Genomic DNA, 19,634 nt, shown 5'->3' with positions numbered 1-19,634 from the left:
AACGATGATGACAACAACAATAATAATCATAATAATTTGGTTCTCTAGGATCAGACTCGTGAGACCCAACAAAAACGACCTACTTATATAAATCGCGAAAGCAACTACTAGTTCGTATTGAAAGAATTTCAGAAAACGTGCATCGAAATTATCCTTAAAAAGTAAATTACATTTAAAAAGTATATGAGAAGGGAAATGACACTCTTACTCTAATAATAATAATAATAATAATAATATTAATAATAATAATTATAATAATAATAATATTTATATAGCGCGCACATCAAAAGCTTCTCGTGGCGCTTTACAATACTATAAAATAATTAAATAACCTAATGCACATAGATAAAATTCAATCAAACAGACGAGATATTACTAGTTACAAATTTTGAAAAGAGAAAGTCTTGATGTTCTTTTTAAAAATAGTTACAGAGCTAGATTTGCGAATTGAAAAAGGAATACTGTTCCACAACTTAGGTGCGTACACAGAAAAAGCTCTGTCCCCCGTAGGTCTTTGTCTTTGACACAGGTTGCACAAGATAGTCCATAGAGCTAGAACGTAAAGATCTTGATGATATCTTGATCTTGAGTAGATCAGAAACATATGATGGACAGAGACCATTGACAGACTTGTACAACAGCAACAGAAGCTTGAACACAGTACGATAACATATAGGAAGCCAGTGAAGCTGCACCAGTAAGGGAGTGACGTGATCAAATTTGCCCTTGCAAGGCAAGTGACAAATCGAGGAGCTGTATTCTGTATTTTCTGTATTTTCTTAAGTTGATGCCCAGGTAGGCCATAGTACAGATGATTACAATAGTCAATACGTGAAGTAATAAAAGCATGTATAAACTTTGAGGCACAGTCAGATAACGACGTATCCTGAACAGATTTCTTTGGTGAAAGAACGAGGTTTTGCAGCCGGATGATAATAATGATGAATGATGTGCAATGACGGCGAATAATGTGCAGTGACGGCGAGTGATGTGCAGTGACGGTGAGTGATGTGCAATGACGGTAAAGGATATGCAAAGATGGTGAAGTGTAATTACGGTTAATGATGTGTAATGACGATGAGCGATTTCTCATCATGGTGAGTAAAGAATAAGGACTTCCGCTGATGTGTAATGTTGCAGATATATTTCATGACATTAAATTACTTGTGATGACGTCGAATAATGTTGAATGACAATGAAAACCGTAGACATGATAACTCTCGAGAGAAAGTAGCTAGGACCATTCGATATGAATTGATGAAATTTGTAAGGATAATTGTTTTCGTACAAGAGTTCAGGTGACTTTGAGAGTCACCGCATTTTCCTTCGTCTCACATGTTTCTTCTTTTAAGACATGCAGTTGTCAGTCCTCGATCTCGCGCTGGACATGCAACGTACATTCTGCCAATCAGAGCACGTGCAGCTCTAAAGCACCTGAGCAATTATGTTTCATACAGAGAGTTCAGTTTGGTCCCTCGATTTTTCTTTTCATTATCTTCCTGGGACTCACTCATGATAGACGAATCGTACACCCAGCGAAAGTAATTTTGATCAAAATGATATCGAAACGCTGTGAGTGTTCGTTTACTTTTAATCTCGAGCAGAACGAAAAAGTGATTACGAGGAAACGCGCAACAAAATGTGCTAGAGAAAACGAGACAGTCAACAGATCCGAAAAAGAAAAAACTCAGAAAAAAGAACGGATGACGAATAACTTGGGCACAAACGGTTCCACCCGAGCTTCGTTAGTCTTCACTCGAGACAAGCAGACAGGTAACGGGGAACATGACGGAAAACGCCCCACAAAAAAAACAGAACTGAAGTGTCTAGGACGAAGGAAAGGGAAAGTGTTCATGATAGATCAAAATTAAAACAAATGAACAGAGGATTTCCGAAGAAGACGTAATGGGGCTGAGAGGTAACAGGCTACTCAAGTGAAAGGCGGAAGGACGCGAAAAGGAAATAATAGAGACAAAGCTAAGGGGACTGAGAATTCAACAAACTTTCAATACCTATTCTTGTTCATTTAATTATCACAAATCCAGACTTTTATACAGTAAAAATATGATCATGGTCTGAAATAAATTAGTTATAAATATTCTAAATCGCTTAAAATACGTTAGTATATTCCTTTTTCCGATTTCATTTTTCAAAAAATCGCTGAACAGTATTACTTCTGTAATGAAGAGGTTTTTACACTGCTTACGTTTCAATCGTGAACACGTCCGTTCCGATGCACTCCTTTGACTGACACGAAATGAGTACGTCTTGAGACATTAGGCGTACTGATGGCGTCATTAACACACTTTTCTCCAAATCTTTTCTAGGAGGGCAATTCGTTTCTTTACGAGCCTTCTCAAAAAAATCAAACGCTGCGGTGGCACTTTCAGGCGTATATTTCTGTGCCTACGAAGACCTTCGCAAAATGAGCGCGTCTATAGCAAGTTCCCTTGGTATGTGTTATTAGAACACTGTGAAGTTCACATAGAAGACGCTGATCATCTGAGAAATTTTCCAGCGCATTTTCGGCTGTTGAATTTTCGCTGCTTTATGTGGAGAATCTGAAAGTGTTTAATCTTCCGTAGGAATGTTCACATCAACTCCAAACTGTCGAGACATCTGCCTTAACTGTCGCTCGTACAGCACGTTCCTTTCAACAGCCTTTTGATAATTGTACTTCAAGTCTTCGATCTCTTCGAAAAAAGCAGGATCAAAGGCTTCGAGTTCCTTTCGTAGCTGAAAAGAGATATGAAGTTAACCACCTATAAATGTTTGTATCAAAATACAAATACAAAATACATGGTTCTCGCTGATGCACCTTACAAATGGCTATTACCCTGACTTTTCAATAAAACTACAACCTTTGGAAAAATTGGGAACAAATAAAACAATAAACGACGTCTCTACTTTTCCATTTCTGAGTTACCCTGAGGCCTCTCTATCAAAGCATGGCTAGGGTAAAACAATTCGATGGATTGAATTCACAATTGGATGTGAATGAAATGTAATTTTCAAATGAAAGAATGAGAACAAAGAATACCTTTCGGACCGAAAAAAATGTGTTTTCAGAAATATACTAATTATGCAAAGGAAGACTGCATTTTGCGGTTCTTTTAAGTTTTCAGAGTAGACTCCAAAGCTCCCACACTAGTTTTTCCCCATAAAAACTCCGCTTTTCCCAGACGACGATGGCACAATTTCTGATACAAAGCTCCAACAAGTGAGCTCCCAGCCTTTCCCAAGATGACAAGACTCGAAATGCTATGGCTCAGGGTAATTGCCTCGTCCAATCTATCTCATGTAGGTTTAGTACATACAAATTCACTGCCTTAGACCAACCTTAGAGACTTCGTGCGACATTCGATCGCGCTCCAACTCCACAGTTTTCAGTCTCGTTCTACCAGAAAAATCAGAAATCTACTGTTAATATATTAGATACAAAAACTGCTAGAGCATCAAAAAGATTTGTTCAGGTGCACATCCTTAATTGACATTTAACGAACGCATTGAACAAAAATCACATATAGTTACTGAGTTACCTCAGTTCCACATCATCGGCCATCATTTTGTCGTAGTTTCGTAATTTCTCCAGAACTTCTTCATTGTCCTAAAACATTAAGAGAAGAATGCCACATTTGAAGTAAACCAGGCGTGCAAAGTTCCCATCTTTAACGACTTTTAAAATCAAACCTCACAGCAACTGGGTCTTTGTTAAAGCAAACAGGCTGTGCTGATCTCAGCCACCCGCAAGGATTTGTATTATACTTAGTTAACACGGTCTTGCAATAACTGAATACATAGTTAGTCACGGTAAGTTGCTTCCAACGATCGACAAAAAGTAAATCCTTCTTCATTGAAAATCTAATAGCGCAGTTCAAACCTTTTTATAAAAGGAAGGTTTTCTTAACCTACTCAGAAGAAGACTTACCAAGTCACGTGGTAGATCACCTGCCTGTCCCATCTTTCTGAGTTGCCGTAACTCGTGTAAAATTTCTTCCTTCTCTGACTCGAGGGATGCCAACCGCAACCTAGACAACAACGACTACAAGGTAAACGATCTCGCAAGTAAAAGTACTTTTTCACAAAAGGTAATATCGGGAACAAGCAGTCAAAATGGAGGGAAATTTCAATTCAAGGAAACTTTTGGATTAAGCGGGTCGTATAGTAAACTACAGCCCGCTCAACTGCCCAATCATAGCGCTTGTACTAACAAAGAACTGAGGATGGCTCAGAAAAAGATTCACACTAATTAAACGAAAATTCAACGTCCCAGTTTTAACATCCTTACATCTAGCTGGCTAGCTCACGATTTACAGAGTTGATAGCGACAGCGTGCGATAGCACAGGTAGCCCACACAAAAATTGGAAATTATCAAGGAAAATACAAGGAAACAGTAAAGGGACACTAATTGCCACTTAACATCAATCACAAAAGACGTCGAAGACGATTACTGCAAAATAAACTCCATTATACTGCTTAGCTAGGGTGCTTCTCTAACTTTTTTCGAAATTGTGAAATCTAAATGTTCAGTTTGAGCTGCAGTCATCGAGAACTTAAGGTGGCTCGTACCGGTTTTCATCTTTTTGATGGTTTGTAACTTTCAAAGAATACAACAGAAAGACTGACCAAGGCCAGTTGAACACTTTTACGGGGTTGAATTACATAATCATTGGTTATCCAAAAATAAGTGTCATTTCGTCACTAGCAGTTTCCATGGCAACGCTTTCATAGGCTTATTCAGACGCATTTTTTAGCTTGTGGCTTAAATAATTCGAAAACTAACCCGGTGACCCCCTGATTTTTTTTCAGTGATTGCTTTTGGCACTTGAAAAGGAAAATGCACAAAGATTTTTAAAAAATTCTACGGAGCGGAATTTCAGAAAATCTACAAAAAGGGCAATTTTCACACATCACAAATTTCCTTCCGTAGAATTTTCTAGTTTTTTTTCTGATGATTCCTTTCGACGTTATTATCATATTGGAACAATAAAAAGAAGGGGTCACCGGACTTGTTTTCATGCAATAGCTTTCGTGAGTTTCGCAATTTCCACGCGCGTTCTCGCGCATTTAAAAATCTGGATTCTATAAGATCGACATTTGCTCATGATCTGTTTTAGCTACCGCTGACAATTGCTTCTTTCGCACGTTTCTCTCGCGCGCGTCACGCAAGAGTGACCTGTTCCCCGCGCGAGGAAACTGGTACGAGCAACCTTAATGGGCAACTTAAGAAACCCCGACGGCGACGGCAACGAGGACGTGGAAAAACAAGAGATCTAACTGGCAGAACAATAGCTCAGCACGTGCGTTTTGAAACTTTGTACATTTCTTAGCCGTCCTATGCAAAACAACAACGTGAAATCGCCAAAATTTGCGTCGTCTGCGAACCGAAACCGCGACGGCAAATTATTTTAATTTCCATTTGGAACTCAACGGCTACTTTATACGTCATGCTGAAGTTGAGCTGTGGCGCTGTATGAGACAGTAAGCTCCTGCAGCCATTTTTGAAATTCTAACTAAGAGTAGAAATTCATTTTTTAATCGAAGTCTTCCTTGGCGTCGCCGTCGTGGTTTCTTAAGGTCCCTATTATTTTTTTAAAGTTTCCCAAAAGGTAAAACGTAACGTTACCTTGTCTGTTGAAGTTCTTTGATCAGATCACTGTCTCCTTTAATATTCGTGGGAAACCTCTCCAAAACTGTAACCTACAAAAATGGATTTAATCACCTTATGCGTCGATCAATTCGAAGCTTCAACATCCTCCTGGGGAAAACCCTGGGCATTTGAACTTTTGAAGATTGGCACGTTCAAATTCTCCCCCCCCCCCTCCCCGACCAAGATTGCGTTCAAATTCCTCACCAACTATGGTGCTGCTGTTGGGTTTTTGCTTGTAATCATTATTCTACGAAATGAAAATTTTCTTTCTAAGCCATTCACTCTCGAAAAAAGACTCTTTACTTTTGGAATCCTCCATTAAAACACGTGTATCAGAATGGAAAGACTGGACATTTTCTATTAATTGCCCCACCCCACCCAGGCAAGGTTGAAATCCCCACCCCTGGGTACGGACGACAGTCAAATGCCCGTGAGTTGCATAGGGAAGGGGGATATATGATTTCGAATCGATCACCGCATCATTACACTGAAAACTAAATGCAGGTAAAGTACATGGTCAGGATGAGTTGTTTAAATGACAGTATACATTATCACGTCTATTACTTAACTTGAAGAACACTGGGATTTAAATAGAGAAACAGACACAAAGAGCAATAGTGCAACTAGCTCCCAGTCCTTTTTGAAACATTTACATTGCGCTTTTTAAGCGATGTAGCGGCTATAAAAAACGCTCTGGTACTTTAAGATAGGATCAGGTCATGAATACTGTCTACTTTCATAACATTTGCTTCTGGCAGTTTTGTTGGCTGAGTGTTGTAAGCGATATTGAGATAAAATAAAGAACAAACCTTTTCCTCAAGTTCTTGCTGTTTCTTCATTAACTCAGTTTCTCTGTTAGCAGCTGCTTTCAAGTACGTCTTGATATCCTTTAACAGATTTGTCTGAGGAAAATAAACACGATTAAGTGTCCTTTATAACCTTGCCGTCAAACTGTCTCTTTCCTCGCCTTTCTCCTCACCCACCGAAGTCATTGCCGCTGTCAAGCAATGACTTTTTTATCCGGCTCAAGTGGCCTGCGGACGACTTGTTACCAAGCTCTACTCTCACAGTGCAGTAACTCCCGGAAGTTATCAACATGGAACTTCTCCTTACAATGTCACTCCATTATTCAGGAAAAAAGGAATGAGAATAGACAAATTTGGGACTAAAAACCCTTACCTTTTTCTCCAGTTCTGCTTCTAGTTTTTGCATCTTTTCCTCGTATATCTTTGGTAACACGACTGATTTCCATTCTTTACTGTCAAGTCCTTGCATGTTAGTGGTGGACAGTCTTTGATGTAACTAATGATGTAGAACGTATATACGTGTTTGGATAGAAAATAAAACTAGTTTTTATCAATACTGTCCCGATTGCGGCTACAAGGCACTTCTAAGTATATAAACTTGTGTCCTGACATTTCTCGCACACACAATGAATCAAGCACAAGGTTTGGTTACCTGTTCTAATTCTTTCACAAGCTCCTCTTTTCTCTGTTCCAGATTAGCGTTTGTAGTTTTTAGCTTTTCTACCTCCTCCATTTCCTTTGAGAAAAAAAGACAACAAATCAAGAACAAAGGACAAGACGTTCGCAAGACCTGCTCAGCAACATCAATAACAAAGTTTCAATTTACCTTTTTTAAATCTTTCAGTAGTTTATCGTTCTCAGCCATCAGTTTAGCTGTATTTCCCTGACTGCTGCCTCCACGGGAGGACTGTGTCTTCTCGTTAACTTTTGCCTTTTCCAACTCATGCTGGTAGAGCAGACAGAACAATGAATTTAAGTTACCTTGTAGAGCGAGAAAAGTCGAAAAGTAAGAGGTTGTAAAACATATCCATACTTTTGATGTACTTGACCGTATACGCCCCACGCGTGAAGTTGAAGGCGAGGAATGAAAAAGAGAGAGAAATACTAAAGGCAAAGTCTATTTGCCTTCCTCCTCTACCTTCGCTTGCTGAGTTATCCCTATTCAACTCTATTTTCGATCATCAAATAAACGAACTCAATCCTTTAAGCCTGCGCCAGACTTTCTATACATGGCTCCTTTGAATCTTACAGAGCACCACAAAACAAATAAAAAAACCAACAATAACAATAATAACAGACCAAAAAAAGGGAACAATATAAGTTTCCTTGCAACATTCACTACTTTCCTGTTATTGTTGTAAACACCTTGCAACTATCAACAGGTGAAGTACCTTGAGCCGTTTATTTTCCTTCATGACCTCGCCATACTGTGGGCCTCCTGCACCAACAGTCTTCTTCAACTGATCATTCTCTCCCTGAAGCCTCTCTACAACTCGTCTCATGGCTGCTATTACTCTCTCCAGATCCTCTACGCTCTGACCACCCATACCAGTACCCAGACTCTTCTGTCAAAAAAAAAAAATAGTGGTAAGTACATCAAAGTTGCGATGTTTTTGAAAGTTAGGTTTCCTCAACCCTTTCACTCCCGAGATCGCGTAGGCAATTCTCCTGACTGCCTTGCTATACAATTCTTATGATGTTTGCTGAGAGAGTTTGGTATTGGGTCAACCAATAATACCATGATTGATATTCTTCTTTATTCTTATCACCTGTCTGCTTAGTATTGTATTGATATTGTAGGGAGAAATTCTGTCTTGATCGGGAGTTGAAGGGTTAACAATGCCAGAGTAGCGAGCTGTAATCTCCAATTGTGGCTATTTGAAGAATTCTCAGTAGTGATTTGTCAGAATACACTTTGTACCTTGCGAGCCTTCTCCCTTTTTTTACTTGCTTCAAGTTCTGCTTTCAAAATTTCCACATACTCTTGCAAATCTTCTACACGAGCCTGGATTAAAAAAAATATTATATATTAATAAGACTTGAATGTCTAGAGCCAGCAGCACTTGAAATATTAGTTCCTTACAAACACCCCATACAAATATAAAAACAGTGGCCTTCCAATGTACATAAAATATGTTCCCATTTTCTCTTTCATCCTATCAATAAATGAGATACAAGCAGACGGTAATCACTAAACTTTGATAACAGTACAACTATCCTCTTTAACGCCAGAAAACTTCAGCGTGTAGCAGTCATCTGACTGTAGAAGAGGAAAAATATGTCTAGAAGGTCATTCCCCGTTTTCAAATTCCCCACTTATGAAATAGACTATTTACCAGCGGGAAGAAAAATTTAATATAATATCACTTGAGTGAAGAGGTTTGTCGCGCACTTTCAGTTGAGCCAGTCATGGAAATAACTTTTCTTCAGTAACAGGATGTGTCCTACCAAATCCTTATTTAAGTCGGACTATTGTCCAACCTCAGAAACTAGTGTCTAAAATTGGACTCTAGTTTTTAAAGTCGGACACTAATGTCTACGACCGGACACTAGCGTCTTAAATCGGACGTTAGTGTCTAAAACCCGAAAGTTGTGTCTAAAATTGGAAAAGAATGAAGGACACTTGCATTGAGTATTCTTAAAATGTAGGTCAAACAATGTATCTGAAGAACTCTGATGGATACACAAGAACTTAAGAGGGAAGACGTCAAAGTGTGCGGATGAAATGTTTAGAAACTGTGCCCGATTATGGTGTGGAATTGGCCGGACATATTTAAAATACGGTCGGACAATTTCCAATGACCAACTGTTATTTCCAGCTCTCTTAGCATAAACTACTATTTCATTACCTTTAGTCGTGGGTTCTCCTTCCGAGCTTGCTCATAGTCGAAACGTAATTCCATATTTTCCTACAAAAGAATGTTACTGTGTTGATGAGTTCTGACCAGATACATAATGAATGTAACATCAAAATGAAATGCATCATGAAAACTACCGAAGAACCCGGAAAGGTACTACGAGAGGAAAACTGAAATATTTCAAGACTACAAACGTCTGTGTGGGTTCTTATTCTAAGGAAACAGCGCGATCTTATTCCACCCTGTTTTACTAGTTCCTCCGGACTCATGAAGTTCTCCAGAGTGCAACAGAACCTTGACAGCCTTCCGCAATTGCCAACTTGTGTATTATCACAGGTCGTTTGTAAATTTTTCAACTTCGACCAAACGTACCACCGTTTCCCATTCATTCATTCTTCAGTAGGATCTTTCGAAATTATATTGACAAATAATGGTATTTTAAACCGTACTCCTGGATTTTGACACCTCCAAAGCAATTTTTACATTTCTTCCAAAGCCTTATTAAAACTGTTACATGTGATATCGTAATCGTCAACAAACCTCCTTCGTTTCCAAGAGCTGTTTTTGAAGAGACTGAATTCTCTGATACATTTCACGATACATGTCGGCATCAGCATGATCCACTGTACGCTGTCATTGGGAAAATAAAGGCACCAAGTAAATGGGCTGTCAAGAGATTAGAGAAAGTGAAGTCTAACGAGCACTATGTTAAGTAGGCGCGATGGATTTCGTGCGGCCGCACGAACGAAGAATCACGTTTGAATAGAGAAGTCACTCGTCTTTGCTTTCAAGTGCGAGTCTAGAGCTCACCAATGGCTAGAAGAGGGAAGAGGGCAAAATGCATTCATTTCCGGCGAAAACATTACAATTCTTGAATGCATTTATTTTGTGTGGGCCTTACAACACTCGCCTTCAGCTCAGTCCTACAGTTTACCTAATTGTAAAGATATTTAAAATGGAAAAATGGAATTACCATCGTTGGGTTAGAATATACAAAATTATGTATAAACTATGTATATTATGTATATACAAAATGATACAACTTATCTTGAGTGTACCTGCTCAGCCATTCTACCAGCAAGGTCTCGTTCTAAACCTTCACTATACTCCACTAATTGTTTGTTTCGAAGCTCAAGCGCTTCCATTTGTTTGTCATGGCCCAGAACTTTATGACGTCTTAATTCCTGATTCTGTGAAATAAGTAAGTAGACAACAACTTTAATAAATGAACGGGACTGAATGACTAAATGAATGAGAGAAAATGAATGAGTAAGTGCATGTGTGAGTGAGAGCATTAGTGAATGAGTGAATAGAGTTAAAATTTCACAAATGCCTTGCTTTAGTCCTGTGTCTCCCACAACTTAGCTGAATTCACACAGATGTGTACAAACGGATAACTAAGGGCGGACAAGAATTTCACCCTAAGTGACGTGATTCCTGGTCATTTTACATCAGAGATGAAATCCTACTTTAGGACGACTTATGCTCTTTTATGGCGTATACTCTTAAGAAAATATCACAGTAATTCATCTGGGAGCATTTAACTGCGTATTTGACCGTCAACAGTAAAAAAAGTATGATACCTCTTCTTCCAGCTTGAAAATATTCTGCCTTAGATCCTGTACAACTTCGTTTGTGACAAGAGCTTGTCCGCCAGTTGACGACTTGGCAGAGCTGCAATGAATGTAAGTAATGAGCGCGTACGAGATCAGTTTTGTAAGAGAAGAAATCTCAACGGACTTTGACATACCTCTTCAATCTACTGTGAAGTCCTGCCTTGTCCTTCTCAGCCCTGCTAACTGCATCTCGTAACATACCGATGGTCTTTTCGGCTTTTTCCAGCTCTCGTGTTTTCTCCGCCAGTTTTCCCTTCAGCGTCTCTACTTTCTGTTGCCACTTCTTGTTGTCCTCCCATCGTGCAACTCCTTCAGAAACCACCGCCACCTGAAACAAATTCCGCAATACAATTAACGAAAGTCGTTCTGACTCGTTGTCCTATTCCTGGTAACAAGCCGTCTGCTCATGCATCAAACACTAAACATTGTACATCAGGCCAAGGATTTCTACTAACTAACAGTAGGCAGTTAACGTATGAGACTGAGCAAACCATCTGCAATAAATTAGGGTAAATTGATCACAGACCTGTAACACAGAATTCTCATCTAGAGTATCTCAGGGTAAAGAAGTAGCCCATACTCTACTATTTCCGGGAGGAGGTTTAATTTGGAGAATAACTTAGCCGAGTCTCCAAACAAAAAGTGTTTCAGCGTGTTCATACTCTATCTTCCTTAATCACTTCCTCAACAATCGGTTTATCGTCACCAGCTCCCCCTTCAGAGTCCTCGGAACTCTTCTGTTTGATCTGTTTTATTTTTCCTTGAAGGCTTTTCACTCTCTCTCGTAGTTTTTCAGATTCAGCACGTTCTTGGGCAAGCTATGGAAAAAAAAAAAAAAAAGAGCACCTTTGAAATAATACAAAAGCTGTTAACGTCTACGATTCCCCATGAAAACCTCTAAATGTAATATTCCTGCTGACAAGGAAATAAAAGTGATTACAAGGTGCGCTAATTGACCACAAAGTATCTTCTAGGAAGGCATCACCACTAACCGTGTTCCTCTCAGTTCTTAATTCTTCCTCTTTTTTCTCCAGCTGTTCTTGCACAGTCTCTAGCTCCTTCAGTTCACGGCCAAGTTTTAGCAGCGCAGAGTCCTTTTTAGCAAAATCCTAAATGAAAGCAAACAAAGTAGAAATACAGAATGTCCTTTAACATAGGATACTCAAGCCACCAAAATTGGATTGCCTTTCCAAAGATGCCCTCTTCCGTTCTTGTTTTCTAACTGTTAGCGGCAGTAATAGGTATCCCATCCAGATTATGAAACACACCAGCAAACAGCGCTCTATTTGAGGACTCCATTTACTCAGTAAACTTACCTAGCCGCAATTATTTGAGCTCGGCAGAGAAAAGTCTAAAAAGCAGGGCAAATTAAAATTTGCACACAACAAAAACCAGCTCTTGAAATAGCCCATTTCCGAATTACCCTTGGCCTCATTTTCAAAACGAGTCCTGGTGCTCATCCTTTCATATGATTATAAGTTTTCATTCACATGCAAACTAAACTCATTTTCACAAGAATGGTTGAGCACCAGGCCTCGTTTTGAAAAGAGGCCAAGGGTAATTCGGAAATGGGCTATTCTATTTATACCTGCTTTAATTTGTCCCTTTCCTCTAACAAAGTCGATTCCTTATCCTTTTGTTTCCTTAGCTCCTTCTTGAGTTTTTCCATTCGATCTTGGAGTTCTTCGAGACGTGCCTTAAAATTAACAAAAAGTTCGTTTCACATCAAATTGGAAATTAAAGTACTTTTTAAAGGTAGAGGGACATACTCTCATGAGGTTCGCATTCAGTCTATAATGGAATATCTGTCGGTACATCTTTCTGTTAATAGTTTTGAGGCGGTATCAAAATGTCAGAGGTGTAACTAAGGGAATAACCTTGAGTAATGTGCTTTTCGCATGTGGTAAGATTTTACACTTACAGTGATTCCTCACAAAAAGAAAATTATATAACAATTAGTTTTCCTCGCAATGTCTGTCTCGAAAAACTACAATAAAAAGAATAGGTCACCGTGCTCGTTCAAGAGCTAAAGACTAACGTACCTCTTCACCCAGTCCATAAATTGAAAAGCAATACCGTGTTCTCGGAATGCTTGCGCGCTCATTCGCCTCATTGCGCGATTTTTATGCGCAGTACAGGAAGTGCGATGCAATACTGACGAATCACCAGTTTAGTGTTACATTTTATACATGTAAATATGGTACTTCATAAACCTGTAGTCCAGCGGTTTCTTTCTCCACAATATGCTGTACATTGACCTGTTGCTCGGCTTTTTTGGCGTGAACCTGTAGATAAAACGGTTATAAAACATTCGTCTAATAAAGAAGAAGTGGAATTGTCTGTGGTCTGTTCAATGACTTCAACTGACAGACGTGTCGATCTAGTCTTAAGCGAAACCTTTTTCTGACATGTATTTGTATTTCGACATGGGTGGCACCAACTTGGAACAGAAATAATTTGACTATACCCTTCTTTTGCACTCCTATTAATCAAAAACCATATCAAAATAACACAAAGAAATCAAATAAGACATTGCCATAAAAGTGAAAAAGGCAGCAGTTACTTAAAAAAGGTACAAGGACTGGATAACATTAAAATTGCTGAACAATTTGTTTTCTGCCTCGTTGAAGTCAGCCTGCGCCAGCCGCACGGTCAGCGGAGACAAGTGAAAATGCAGGCGAGCAAAAAGTGGAGGGAGAGTCAATTGCTGACATTTCCGTCAAGTATCGTCTTCCTCCTTTTTCCTATAACAGGCTACGTTGAACTGGACAGAAGGCAATTGTGTTTAGAATTGCTTTACCTGAACATTTTCCTCTGCAGTCGTCACCATGTCAGCTCTTAGTTGCAGGAGAGCTTGACTCAGGGACTAAGAAAAGAGAATAATACATCAAACATGAATGCACGGAAATGTGAAAAATATCAAATGTGTTGATTATGCTTCGGAGAGAAGAGACGTTACACAGCTAAAACGAAAGGAAAAGTAAACAGAGTAGTTGCAACTATAATTTATGGCGAGAACAAAACATCAAATTGTCATCTCGCTCGACCGTAAAAAAAAAAACAAAAAAACATTATCAAGTACAATAACTGGAAAGCAGAGGAAGTCAGGTGATTCTGCAACAATGATGCGGTTACTTCACTGACCGCAGCAACGGTGATAAAATGTGTATAAGTACATGCACATGTACATCAGTGGTATCTCTGTAGAAGCTTTGCATACTAGAACCAGGTTTGTTTCTTGTACCAAAAAGATCAACAACACCGAAAATTTGGAACAGAATAGGAGGAACACACGTATGGCAATGATGGAAAAGAGAGGACCTGGAATTGGGCATAACGAGGGAAAAAGAAATACCTTTTGTTGTTTTTCCTTCAATGCCAGCTGGTTCTTAAGTCTCTCCACCAAATGTTTCATGGTTTTACTGGGAGCCCGCTGGGCAGCTTCCTTCGCTGACTCAAGTTCATCCTTAAGTACCTCAATCTATGTGTAAAATTATAGAATCGGCAGATAAAGCAAAGATGTCAAACATAGGAAATAATGCTAAGTAAATGATTCGTATCTAACGGGTAGAATGGGGGCAACAGGAAGGTGAAAAGTGACTTCACTAACCTCTTTACCCTGTTCCATTATTCTGTCATCTCGTTCCAGTTTCTCACTGTTTAGTTTCGTAACTTCCTTAGAATGCTCCTCGTTTTTCCTAGCAAAAATGATACAAATACGCGATGAATTTATACACATTCAGTAAAAACTACAATTATTGTCCTGTTGATTGCACGGGTCAAGATTTTACGAAAAGGCGCATGAAGGCCATCTAAGTAGGCTTCAGGGGGGGGGGGGGCAAGTATAAACGAGTAAACTGCATGTAAAGCCGTTAATGAGCGAGAGTAACTCCAAAAATAAACGAAATAAATGACCATAAAACTAGACACGCGTGCAGTCGGGAAGATATACTTGTGGGAAGCTTCGCATTGAAAAGTATGTTCGTGTTTTACCTTGCCATTTGCTGTTTGAGACTGTTTACTTGCTCCTCGTGGTCTTTTTTCATTTTGCTGATTTCGTTTCGCGATTTCTTGTACTTCTCTGCTGCCACAGCTAAGGCATTGTCCTGTTCTGTCACCATTTCTTCTAGCTCAGACAAACGAGCCAGCTGATAACAAAAAAGAGATAAAAGACATAAATGTGTAATGTATCGACTCAGATATTCTATGCTGGTGAAATACCGTTGCATTTTTGTTGTCGAGAGCAAAAACAAAGGATTCTCAGCCTACTGCGTTAGTTCTTTTAATCATTGCGATGTTAATTCATACGCCCAGAAGCACTAAACGTTTTCTTTTTGAAGATAAATATCATTAACAAACAGTAACCAATCAAACCTGTTTGTGCGAAGGAACAGGAGGACCATCATCATTCACTGAATCCTGGGAGAAAGAAGAAGAAATGAGGAAGTATATGTACAGCAAAGGCGAATTTGTCACCTCTGTTTGATGTAAGCACTGTTAGGAGTAATTGATTGAAGGAGAAGCCTTGACTGGACTCCTCCAAACAGATGTAAACAATAATCAGTACTCCTACAAGGAATTATTCATGGTATCAGCACTACCAAGTGAACAAACTAAACTACCTGACTTTGCCGACGGATCGAGACTGACCAATACCTCCATGAAAACTATTAAACTGATCAAAGGCTGATAGTTTCGAAAGAAACTGTTTGGGGCTGCGTCGGTGGGAGTCACGAAATAATTTGGATATATCAACAAAGTTGAAATGGTAAATTAGCCACCGTAATGATTACAAAAGCTGACGTTTCGAGCGTTAGCCCTTCGTCGGAGCGAAGGGCTAACGCTCGAAACGTCAGCTTTTGTAATTATTACGGTGGCTAATTTACCATTTCAACTTTGTTGATATATCCAAACTATTAAACTGATCAGTCAGTTTTCACGTATCCGTCTCATAACATTCAAAAGACCGGCTAACAACTCCTTGCTTGATTTTAGTGATGACTGCCGCTCAGGACGTCGAGATGTCAGTCTCTATCGACCAGAACAAGTCTACAGGACTACCCTCTACCGGACGATCAGACTTCATAAAGGAAAATTCTTCACCTTTGCTCTTCTGTAATACCACTATACTTATATGCAATATCTTTGATACTAAACCCCGCGTTTGCTAATTAGATACATTTTCAATGTCAGAAATAACTCTCTCGAAAACTGACCATGTGAAAAGTCTTCTTCCTTCTAAACGTCTCGTCCGTCTCCAGGTGTAATCTGTCTTGTAGGAGCTGAATTTCTGCTTTGTGTTGTTCAGTTTGGGTCTTGGCTTCCTGCATGTTGAACAAACAGGCAAAAAATCCTAAATGAAACGAAATTACTTCTTGTTTGATCGCGTGAATGTGAGATGATGCGTAAGTCAAGTTTGAAGCCTATCCACCACAAGGTTCCTGTACAAACGCGGATGTCATGCGCGTGCTATTCGCGTTCTCGTCGAGCGCCTGCTACCTGAGATGAGGCCCTACAGCCTCAGTGACAGAGCAAGCGCACAAGTGCTCCGAGGACCATGGATAACAACCGTGCTGGATTCACTCAGACTTTCTCTCTCTAACTATGGCCATATCATTGACCGATCAACAAAAAAAAAATCATTTCTCAAACCAAAAATGTATCATAACTATTCGCCATGAACAATCGCCTCACATTTGTAATTCATCGTCATCTCACCTCTCGTGCTTCTTTCAACATTTCCTGGTATTTAGCCAACGATTCTTCTTTACGAGCCAGCATTTGCTGTAAAAAAAAAAAAAAAAAAAAAAAAAAAAGAAGAAGAAAGAACAGTCATGTATGAAGATGAAGTAAACTGCTGTGAAATGAAACTCTAATAATTCAATTGATCCCTGTAGTTGAACATCTCTTTTGTCAATTGCTGCGATTTGCTTCACCTTGAGCATTTATTAAGAGTTCGAAACAAGTGGGCATGAACCACCAATGATAATTAACATTTGAGACGACATCCTATTTAAACCGAATTATTGTGTAAGCCTCGTGGTTCCATTTAGGTTTCCTCGCCACACTCATTGTTGCATTTAACTAAGCTTATCATGCTTCCTCGATAATTCTTATTACAGTGTGGCAAAGTAATAAATAAATCAATATTTAGACCAGCACCATGCACCACTGAGCAGCAGATTTGGTTTACCCTATGTCAGCAAACATGCACCATTGTCTTATTCAATCTGGTTTGAAAAAAAACCCAAATCAACCACGACTTAGTCACTCGTGTTTTGCAGCGCTAAAAATAATACGTCAGTTCGAAAGCTCTAAGTTCTAATAGGCTCCTTAACATAATTCCCTTTGCTCTGATTGGACGTTGTGACTACCTTTACTTTGATTTTACTGAGACGCCATCAAAAGTCACTCTCAATAAATAAAGCATACCTGCAGACTGGACACAGTTGCCTGAGCCACTTTAAGGGCTCGTTTTGATTCATAATCCTCCTCTACTAACCCAGCAGCTTTCTTGGCTTCTGCTGTGATCTCCCCGCGCTCCGACAGAGGGAGGCGGAGGCGCAGCTCGTTGATCAGCTACAAGAAAATGAAAATTAAGTAAAGATATGATCTTTGAAGGTAAGCTACAATTTAAGCAATTGAAAAAAGGAAGCCAGAAAAAAAAAAAAAAAACATGCTTCGACGAAATTTGAACCCGTGACCCCCCAGGGCGCTACTACGAACTGAGCTACGAGCCACTGTTCAGAACAAGGTACATATTAAAGGGCTCTCATTTCCCGACGAGGAATCTAATCATATTTTTTAACGAGATAAATTCCATTTGGTCTGCGCACGAAAAGCAAGTAAAGCAATTATCCGCGCAGGAGAGCCGCAATTTAAGCAGTCACAGAAAAAAAAAAAAAACCTGACACCATAAAATGAAGATGATTTGACAGAGAGTATCCAAAAGTGAGTGTAATTAGTTACAGTGATTGTACCCAATTCATTGTCCTCTTGGAGCCAAAAAAATTAAAAAAAGGAAAGAAAGAAAGAAAGAAAGAAAGAAAGAAAGAAAGAAAGAAAAAAGAAAAAAAAGCTTTGTACCACGTTGATCATCAAGTATAATAAATTGTTCTCTTCAAACGGAATTGACCGGTTTTTCTTCCTCTGAATGAATTGGTGCACACAAAATCGAATAGTAATCTTTGGGTTGATACTTAAATGAGAAATCAATCGTAAATTGTCAGTTGACAAGTCAAAGTTCATAAGGTTATTTTATTCCTTCCTGAATTAATTGACCTTGTCTTTCTGGGTGAGCCTTTCTTCTGACTGCTTGAAAGCTTGATCCAGCTCTTCGTATTTCTGCGATATAACATTATAATCTTTACATTAAATATAAATATATGACTATAAAATAATCCGCAAATCACAAGAACACCACATTCGCGTAATCTACTTGACGCTTTCCACAGTTTTGAGGACTAATGCTAAATGCTTATTCCACTTTCCACAATCCCTTATTTTCACATCAGGTTTACTCTTCCATCAGGTTTCCTCTTCCATCAGGTTTCCTCTTCCATCAGGTTTCCTCTTCCATCAGGTTTCCTCTTCCATCAGGTTTCCTCTTCCATCAGGTTTCCTCTTCCCTTTTTTAAAGTACTTACCTTTTTAAGAGCTTTGCTTTCCTCTCTCGTTCCTACAATAATCCTGATATGTTCTTTTATGTTTCTAATCGCCATTTCCAGCTGATTTGCCACTGGAAGATCAGGGTCTGGTATCGAGCCAGTAGCTTCCTCAAACTTAGCAGCCGCGTCCGCCAGTTGTTCCTGTTGTTTTTCTACCTTGTCAATCGTGCGCTCAAGCTCCACCTCCCTCTGTTCCCATAGCAACTGCCTCTCTTCGTGTTCTTTGGAGAGTTGCACATTTTCATCTTCCAAATCCGAGATGGTGCGTTCCTGAACTTTCGTCATATTTTCTAGGTGTTTCAACTGCAGTAAAAGCAAAAGAAACAAAAAACACATGATTGTAATCTAAAGATTAGCTGGGGTAGATTAATTCGAGGGGCAACTCAGTTCTCTACAATTGTTGCGGCTGTATGTAAGTAGCCAACCCAAAAACTTAACAGTTTCCAACGAAATGCATTCTGAGGTCTCCGTTTTGTTTGAAAGTCCACTTCCAAAACGAGCAACGTTTGCTAGTTATAAAACCTACCATTGTAATGAAATCCTTCGCTGACTCTCAATAGTGATTCACTGTTCTCCACTGTAGGTCTATGCAAACATATATCATCAAACGTAAAGTGCACACAAATCTTGCATTTGTATTACCTCTTCCTGCAACCTAGTAATGGCACGGTTCAGTTTAAGGTCCTGCAGTCTTATTTCACCCATCTTTGCGTGCCATTCAGTGACTTTAGCAGCCCCTTTACCATCCTTTAAGGTAGCCATCAGTTCCTGTAACCCATCGTGTTGAAGCTGAAGTTCAGCAAGCTTGTCTTCTGCTGCTTCTCTGTCGGTTCTAGCTTTCTTAAGCTCTCCTTCAAGCTTGTGTTTGTCCTCGTGTAACGAACGCATAGTCTCGGCAAACTTTTCCTGAACGGAAAGCAAATTGGAATGGAGGTTGAGCAACTCATATTGTGCATTTAGACTAACAAGAGACGACAACCTCTTTCAATAATTAGATCATTAATCAAAGTTTAAGGGAAGAGCACCAGCCCCCATT

General features: G+C 39.3%; 1 protein-coding gene across 1 annotated transcript in view; it reads right to left on the bottom strand.

The window, feature by feature from the left end:
- Positions 1-2,009: 2,009 nt before the first annotated feature.
- LOC111339746 (centrosomal protein of 290 kDa) overlaps positions 2,010-19,634 on the bottom strand; it is a 51,578-nt gene continuing 33,953 nt past the window's right edge. Inside the window, exons 39-69 of the mRNA XM_088744264.1 lie at positions 19,241-19,504; positions 18,578-18,901; positions 18,213-18,275; positions 17,364-17,510; positions 16,650-16,715; positions 16,148-16,255; positions 15,306-15,350; positions 14,925-15,079; positions 14,542-14,629; positions 14,287-14,412; positions 13,732-13,797; positions 13,145-13,216; positions 12,520-12,627; positions 11,924-12,040; positions 11,594-11,749; positions 11,066-11,259; positions 10,899-10,989; positions 10,374-10,505; positions 9,856-9,945; positions 9,307-9,366; positions 8,379-8,462; positions 7,849-8,022; positions 7,284-7,403; positions 7,110-7,193; positions 6,831-6,953; positions 6,461-6,553; positions 5,628-5,701; positions 3,929-4,028; positions 3,540-3,607; positions 3,340-3,397; positions 2,010-2,736 (exon numbers count right to left, since the gene is read on the bottom strand). Of these exons, the coding sequence (XP_088600390.1) occupies positions 2,572-2,736; positions 3,340-3,397; positions 3,540-3,607; positions 3,929-4,028; positions 5,628-5,701; positions 6,461-6,553; positions 6,831-6,953; positions 7,110-7,193; positions 7,284-7,403; positions 7,849-8,022; positions 8,379-8,462; positions 9,307-9,366; positions 9,856-9,945; positions 10,374-10,505; positions 10,899-10,989; positions 11,066-11,259; positions 11,594-11,749; positions 11,924-12,040; positions 12,520-12,627; positions 13,145-13,216; positions 13,732-13,797; positions 14,287-14,412; positions 14,542-14,629; positions 14,925-15,079; positions 15,306-15,350; positions 16,148-16,255; positions 16,650-16,715; positions 17,364-17,510; positions 18,213-18,275; positions 18,578-18,901; positions 19,241-19,504 (3,615 nt within the window). The 3' untranslated portion in view covers positions 2,010-2,571. The remainder of the gene's footprint in view (positions 2,737-3,339; positions 3,398-3,539; positions 3,608-3,928; positions 4,029-5,627; positions 5,702-6,460; positions 6,554-6,830; positions 6,954-7,109; positions 7,194-7,283; positions 7,404-7,848; positions 8,023-8,378; positions 8,463-9,306; positions 9,367-9,855; positions 9,946-10,373; positions 10,506-10,898; positions 10,990-11,065; positions 11,260-11,593; positions 11,750-11,923; positions 12,041-12,519; positions 12,628-13,144; positions 13,217-13,731; positions 13,798-14,286; positions 14,413-14,541; positions 14,630-14,924; positions 15,080-15,305; positions 15,351-16,147; positions 16,256-16,649; positions 16,716-17,363; positions 17,511-18,212; positions 18,276-18,577; positions 18,902-19,240; positions 19,505-19,634) is intronic.

The sequence above is a fragment of the Stylophora pistillata genome, chromosome 1 (genome assembly GCF_964205215.1).
Source record: "Stylophora pistillata chromosome 1, jaStyPist1.2, whole genome shotgun sequence".
NCBI classification, from domain to species: Eukaryota; Metazoa; Cnidaria; class Anthozoa; order Scleractinia; family Pocilloporidae; genus Stylophora; species Stylophora pistillata.
This window is presented reverse-complemented; position numbering and strand designations above follow the sequence as displayed.